The following is a 7,537-nucleotide window of genomic DNA, read 5'->3' as shown; positions in this document are numbered from 1 at the left end:
GGTAGATACCCTGTAAGTGACTGAGAAGATCTATAGCCTGCAAATCAGGGTATATCCTTGCTAATCCTAAATCAGACCAGCAAAAATTCTTAAACAGAAACATGTTGACCCTTATTAACTTAAAAGCATGTGTAAAGAAAGAGCAGGGACACTAGGACCACTGTCTCTTCTTCTCCACATAGACAGCCAGTACTAGCAGTGTCAAGGGAATGGAGGTGGAGGTTTTTGCTATCTTCTTTAGCCCTGGGAATGTTAAGACCCAGCATTACTCATTATGTAGGAACTTGACTTACCTCTTAACTAACTCTAATCATTGTCTGCTTCTTTGGACAGTAGAGGGCGTCAGGCAGGATGCACAGCTGTTGGAGTCTAAGCTTCACAGCCACATTGCCTTGTTAGTTTCTTCTTGGTGTAGAAATTATGTATATTGTACATTTTCTCTGATTAATACTGTTTTTGCTATTTCTGTACTTTTTGTTTTTGAGGCTTTAGGACATATAAGATTTTGTAAAGTTAAGTTTGTTCTTCAAATGGACAATATTCATTCAGCTCAATAGCAGATAACAGAGCTAGTTGGGGTGGGCAATGATGCTTAAAATGCAACTATTATTAATTATGTCTCAGTAATTAACATAGTTCCCACTTCATCTAATAATCGATGAAACTAAGTTCTTACTACGGAAATTACCAATTCAGGAACAGTCATGAGTAGCTTGAAGGTAACGGAATATCATTTTTACTTTAAATATTTGATTCATATGTTGCTTTAATGCAAAGTACCCCATGATACTAATATAGGTTCATATGTTTTATAGTTTTTTAGACTTTCATTAATTTTAAATCATTTGGATATAGATATTTATAAGTCTAGGTTTCAGATATACAGCATTTTCACTGAATCAAATCTTTTTGGAATTTTATAAAAGACATTAAAATTCCTAAATACACAGATTATATCATACATATTTTACTGTTTAAATTCTTTTTTGCCTCTTTGTATTCGTAATAAGTCAACAATTTTAAATGTGGAAAAACCATAATATTTTCATTGAAAATTTAAATACAAAATTTTTGAAATATATTGTATGTAGCTTTTCTTTCCTTATATTTTTCTTTATTTTTGATAAGATGTCCATCTGTTTTTCTAGACAGAAATGCCCTTCATAATATATGGTTGCAAGAGGCTTAAAGCTATTTACATCTTGATTTACTAGTTCAAGTTGTGATAATCTTTCCAAAGAATTTATTATATGCATATAAACCTTTATGTTCAAAGATGTTCATGGAAGTATTCAGCAGTGTGGGAATGGTCAAGTTAATTATCTTAGATGCATTATAGTGGACAATTATGCAGCCTTTAAAAACTTTTAATAGAATCTTTTAAAACCCAGAAATATATATATTGAATAAATAAACCAGCGCTGAAAACTATATGAATTGTAATAGCTAAGTGTTTTACATATTGTATATATAAAAATCAAACACATATAGAAAAATACTGGAAGGAAATAAGCCAGAATAATAATGGTTGTTATATCCACAAAATAGGACTATGGGTGATTTATTTATTTTTATGCTTCTTTTTTTTTTTTTTTTTTTTGAAAGGGGGGAGTTTTTTCTTTTTGTTTTTGTTTTTAAATAAATTTATTTATTTATTTATTTTTGGCTGCGTTGGGTTTTCATTGCTGTGTACCATCTTTCTCTGGTTGCGGTGAACGGGGTCTGCTCTTCCCTGCAGTGCGTAGGCTTCTCGTTGCGGTGGCTTCTCGTACCGGAGCACGGGCTCTAGGGTGCACGGGCTTAGTTGCTCCGCAGCACGTGGGATCTTCCCAGACCAGGGCTCGAACCGGTGTCTCCTGAACTGGCAGGCAGATTGTTAACCACTGTGCCACCAGGGAAGCCCTGTTTTGTTTTTTATTTATTTAATTTATTTATTTTTGGCTGCGTTGGGTCTAGTGCGAGCTTTCTCTAGTTGCAGCGAGCAGGGGCTGCTCTTCTTGGGGCGTGTGTGCTTCTCATTGCTGTGGCTTCTCTTCTTGGGGCGTGTGTGCTTCTCATTGCCGTGGCTTCTCTTGTTGCGGAGCACAGGCTCTAGGCATGCGGGCTTCAGTAGTTGTGGCACGAGGGCTCAGTAGTTGTGGCTCGTGGGCTCTAGAGTGCAGGCTCAGTAGTTGTGGCTCACGGGCTTAGTTGCTCCGCGGCATGTGGGATCTTCCCGGACCAGGACTTGAACCCGTGTCCCTTGCATTGGCAGGCGGATGCTTAACCACTGCGCCACCAGGGAAATCCCTTTTTATGCTTTTTATATTTTCCACGTTTCTATAATAAGTATATGTTACTTTAACTAGAAAAATTGTTTAAGACAGATTATAATCTAAAAAACAGAAATTCTTCAAGAATCAAAGAATACCCAGCATTTTATTTTAAGGGTAGAAATGATACCATGCTCAGTTTTCAGGAAGTATTTGGAAGACTTCTTTGTCATCCAAAACAACAAACACCCACGCACCGCGATGAAGAGTGGCCCCCGCTTGCCCCCACTAGAGAAAGCCCTCGCACAGAAACGAAGACCCAACACAGCCAAAAATAAATAAATAAATAAACAACAAACAAATTTTTTCTCATTCCATAGAACTCTAAAAGGCAAAAACTACATTTTTTTTACATTCAGGATAAAATTGGGTGTGTATGGTTGCCCCAGAATAACCACTGTCTTGTTTTTCATTTTTAGCACTATGCTTTATTCTTCTCCTCATCCCCATTTTAGTAACTTCTCGTATATGCACTTTTAGTTTCATGATTTTTAAATCTAAACAATTTTTATTCCTAAGATTTGATTTTATGTACTATGAATGCCACCTGTACTGATTCCAAGAAATTATTGTACTTTTCTCCCCTTCATTTTCCCTTTCAAGTTGGAGTGAAGCAATACCTGATTTTTAAGACGTTACACGATAAAGTTAGTGAAATCTGTTTGAATCCTAGTTACAGCAGTTAACTACCTTTCAACTTTAAACATATGTATTACTCTAACTTTAATATCCTCTTTTGTAAAAATGAAATAATAACAGATAGTATCAGGATCTTATGAGATACTATGTGGAAAATACTTGTCACAGCTCCTTGCACATAGTAATTAATTACTGATAGTTATCATCGTTATATTTTTATCTGTTTTCCCCTTCTTCAAAGACTGCTTTTCTTGAATTGTTTAAGACTATTGTATGCGTTAATGTTGCGTAAATACTTTTGTTTTCCTCATTTTTCCCAATAGGCAAAAAAGGAAATAGAGATGAAAGGTGTGTGGTCCATGCCATCAAAATACAGTGAAGAAGGAGTTTATCGCATTCAGTACAGTGTCATTAAAGAAGCAGAGCACCACTGCTTGTTACATAGTCCTATTCCTGTGAACTGCCCTATAAGATTGCTCCACGGCATGAAGGATGACATTGTACCATGGCATACGTCCATGCAGGTTGCTGCCCGAGTAGTCAGCACAGATGTAGATGTCATCCTCCGAAAGAATAGTGATCACCGAATGAAGGAAAAAGCGGACATTCAACTTCTGGTTTACACTATTGATGACTTAATTGATAAGCTTTCAACTGTAGTTAACTAGAATCACAGTTTTAGTTGGAATGTAAAGTAATGGATCCAGAGGATGGAAGCGGGATAACAGATGAAGGACCCTGATACTTAGAAGGTTTTTTTCTCTTATCTCTACTTTGTAAATATCATGTGAGTATTTAATGATGTATTTGCACAAGTGATTCAGATTGTGAAGAAAGTGCCAGCTGCTGTTTGAAAAATTTTCTTCTTCCTCCAATCCTTGATTTTTTTCATCAAAATATTTCCTATTTTTTTATTCAAGAGATGTTTACCTTCTAATGCTTATGTTAACTATGCCAGCTCTTACTTAGAATTGCTAATAAAACTTGATTTTTTTGTTTTTTGTTTGGTATCATTGTATATGGAGATTTGCAAAATTATTTCTGATTTTAAAATGCAGTTTACAAGATATAGGAAAATGTTTACTGAAATAAATCTAAAATGACTAGAGAAATGTCTGAAGCATAATGAAGTTCAAAATAAAGCTATTACTTTATATATTATATTCTGCATGTTATATTCGAACTTAAAATCAAGGTTATTCTTTTTTAAGGGCTCAAAACTTTACAGATATATAAAGGATATATATCATTTTTAAATTTTGGCTTATATGTCATATAGTTAACTGGGGGAATTTCATCTTAAGCAATGATGAAGTATTTTCATATTCTGATTTCATATTCCAAAGAAGAAATGAATCTATATATTATCACCTACCTGCAGAAACATTCCTGTTTTATTAATATGTGGCTTAAGTACAAATAGCCAAGTTATTGCCATCTAAATCAGAGGGCTTTCTAAAATGTAGAGATAGTAAGAAAATATGAAAGGGAAATACAAAGTTCTTTTTTTAATAACTAAAATAAGCTTGTGTAGTAATCAACCTTGATATTGAATTGGTATCTTTTAGCCTTTAAGTTTGACTGGACTTTATTTAGCTTGCGTGTGTCAAAAATTTCTTTAACTCATTAATAAGAGAACCAGCAAATGGTAAACCTGGTTCAAAGGACAATTGAAGAAACATTTATAGGTTTTGAAGAATGTTGGGATAAAATTCCTGTGCTGAAAAGAGTTAACATAGCAGATGACTCTTCTCAGAGAGACCTGCTTACAACGTTCGCCCTTGGCTAGCATCTGGGAACTTGGATTTTAGGAGTGTCCCAGCATTCTGTTAGGGAACTGTTGATCAAAACCGCCAGCCTTGGCCAGACACAATGATAACCACTTGCCTGAGTTGTCTCACAACAGGAGGTCCCAATAAAGAACAAGGTGCTGCCACCGAAAACTAACCAGGAAAATTCGGGATGGGCCGAAAGGAGGAGGGAGGAGGTGATATGTCTTGCCAACCTCCCAGAAACCCTCACGCTGAAATCCATCTTGGCTGAGAGGTGCATGTGCCACCAGGAAGGACCCTGAGTCAGAATGATTGTCCAGAGGCAACCCGGAAACTAATCCCATCACAGTAAAACCTGTGACTTCGAGCCACGTGGCAGAGCAGTCCTCCTGGCTTCCCTTACCCTGCTGCTCTCCACCTGGGTGCCCCTTTCCAATAAAGTCCCTTGCTTTTTCAGCACGTGTGTCTCCTCGGACAATTCATTTCCGAGTGTTAGTCAAGACCCCACTCTCAGGCCCTGCAAGGGGTCCCCCTTCCTGCAACAATTCCAGAACTGGTCAAAGTGGCTCACTGTGCCTAAATTGTCTGTACAAACAATGTGGTTTGTGCTGGACAAATGCTTTCCTTCTATGAGTCTGGAATTTTGGTAGGTGCCAAGCAGAGACTACCCAAGTGGCCAGCTCCCAATAAACACTGGGCACTGAGTCTCTGACAAGCTTCCCTGGTGGACATTTCACATGTGCTGTCACAACGCCTTGCTGGGGGAATTAAGCTCAACTTATGTGACTCTACTAGGAGAGGATTCTTAGACGCTCACGCCTAGTTTCCCCAGACTTCACTTTGTGTGCCTTTTTCCTTTCCTGATTTTGCTTTGTATCTTTTCACTGTAATAAATCATAGCTGTGAGTCCTCCTAACAAATTGTCAAACCTGGGGGTGTTCTTGGGGACCCCGACACAGATCCAAAACAGATGAATATCCTATAGGGCAGTACAATATAATCTAGGAGGTATCTTTTATACCAAACAAAAATAATTTACAAACCAAAAATACATGAATCATCAGTGTGTCACAGCGCCTGGTGCTAGAGTGGGTTATTAGAGGATGGCAGGGTGCCTCTTCCAGGGCCTAAGCTGCCCAGACACTGCTAGGCATGAGGATTAGAAAGATGAGGAAAGGGCCCTGCCCTTTAGAGCTTTCTAGGGTTAAACATAATTATAATAAAATGTGATAAATATGATTGGAGATACATAGTATTTCTGTAGAGGCAATACGTACAGTGGTTAAAGACAGACTCTAGAGCTTGGGTTTAAGTCCTGGCTCACCATTTACTAGCTCTGTGACTGAGCCATTTACTTCATCTCCCTGAGGTTTCCTCATCTGTAAAATGTCATAATATAAACCTACTTAATAAAGTGTAAGGGTTAAGCACAACACGTTTAGAACACATAGGAGTCACTACCATTTCACTTGTATTTTTATATGCACAAAACACAGTCCAGTGAGAAATTGGAGGGCACAATTCTTGGGGATTTAGGAAGGAAAATGGAGGCAAGGAAGTGAGTAGGTCTTCCGAAACTGAACTGGATTGGAGCTTCCTAACCTCAAGATCCCAAATTGGAATGTTAGCTGTATGGTATCCTTCAATGGCTAGGAAAAGGGAGGGGGAGGAACCCTCGCTATCTAAAGACAGGAAAAGCTGTCTTAAACTTTAATCTAGCTTTGCAGAGGTTAGCATCATAAATACCAAATGAGTTTGAAGCAGTGAGATTTAGTGTATTCTAGTACATTGTTAATTCCTTTAGTGTTCTTTTCTATTTTTCTCCCAAAGCTCTTTTTTTTTTCTTTTCTAAAACCACTCCATGCCTTGTATTCAGTGACATGGAAAATGCTTGAACAGCCAGCAGGCCCTCAGTGCCTATCCTCTGGAAACCCTGCACTGATTTAAAAGCAGCGACATGACCGCTCTAAACAATCTCAGTGCATGCAATGGAAGGGGATAAGGCCAATGTTAATGGAGAGGAAGGCTAATGAGACCACAGAATACATTTGCTTTTGCAGCATCTGTTGAGCTTACAGGTACTTCCAGACACAAATCTACACAGTAGGCTGTTCTCTGAGCAGCCAATAGAAAGGTCTGTGAGGAGGAGAGGAGGAAAAGAGCTTTGGACAAGGCTGAATTTTATAAAGCACGGAGATACAGAGCAAGGAGAACATTACTTGCGACTTAACCATTCCCAAGGCAGTGCCCAAAGGGGATATGTCGACTTTTCATTATATTTTAAACTGTTAAAAAAACAAACAACTAAGGAACTCATTTTCTGAAGGAAGGAAGAAGATCGGTGGAATTTATATATACCTTTTTTTTTAAAAGGAAAGAACCAGTAAGATTTTACAACTTGTTTTTTTAATATAAATGTATTTATTTATTTATTTTTGACTGTTTTGGGTCTTCGTTGCTGCGCGCGGGCTTTCTCTAGTTGCGGCGAGCGGGGGCTACTCTTCGTTGCGGTGCATGGGCTTCTCATTGCGGTGGCTTCTCTTGTTGCGGAGCACGGGCTCTAGAGCGCAGGCTCAGTAGTTGTGGTGCACGGGCTTAGTTGCTCCGCAGCATGTGGGATCTTCACGGACCAGGGCTCGAACCTGTGTGGCAGGCGGATTCCTAACCACTGCGCCACCAGGGAAGTCCCTAGATATACCTTTTTTTTTTTTTTAATTTAATTTATTCATTTTTGGCTGCGTTGGGTCTTGGTTGCTGCGCACGGACTTTCTCTAGCTGAGGCCAGCGGGGTCTACTCTTTGTTGCAGTGCGCGG

At 38.4% G+C, this 7,537-nt stretch overlaps 1 protein-coding gene across 2 annotated transcripts in view; it reads left to right on the top strand.

The window, feature by feature from the left end:
- The window catches only part of ABHD10 (abhydrolase domain containing 10, depalmitoylase), a 13,979-nt gene extending 9,867 nt beyond the window's left edge, over positions 1-4,112 (top strand). For both annotated transcript variants that reach the window (XM_007181938.3, XM_007181937.3), the window contains exon 5: positions 3,275-4,112. In XM_007181938.3, the coding sequence (XP_007182000.2) occupies positions 3,275-3,619 (345 nt within the window). In that variant the 3' untranslated portion in view covers positions 3,620-4,112. The remainder of the gene's footprint in view (positions 1-3,274) is intronic.
- Positions 4,113-7,537: the final 3,425 nt, after the last annotated feature.

The sequence above is a fragment of the Balaenoptera acutorostrata genome, chromosome 4 (assembly GCF_949987535.1).
Source record: "Balaenoptera acutorostrata chromosome 4, mBalAcu1.1, whole genome shotgun sequence".
In the NCBI taxonomy this organism is placed as follows: Eukaryota; Metazoa; Chordata; class Mammalia; order Artiodactyla; family Balaenopteridae; genus Balaenoptera; species Balaenoptera acutorostrata.
The sequence above is the reverse complement of the archived record's forward strand: the minus strand, read 5'-3'. Positions and strand labels throughout refer to the sequence as shown.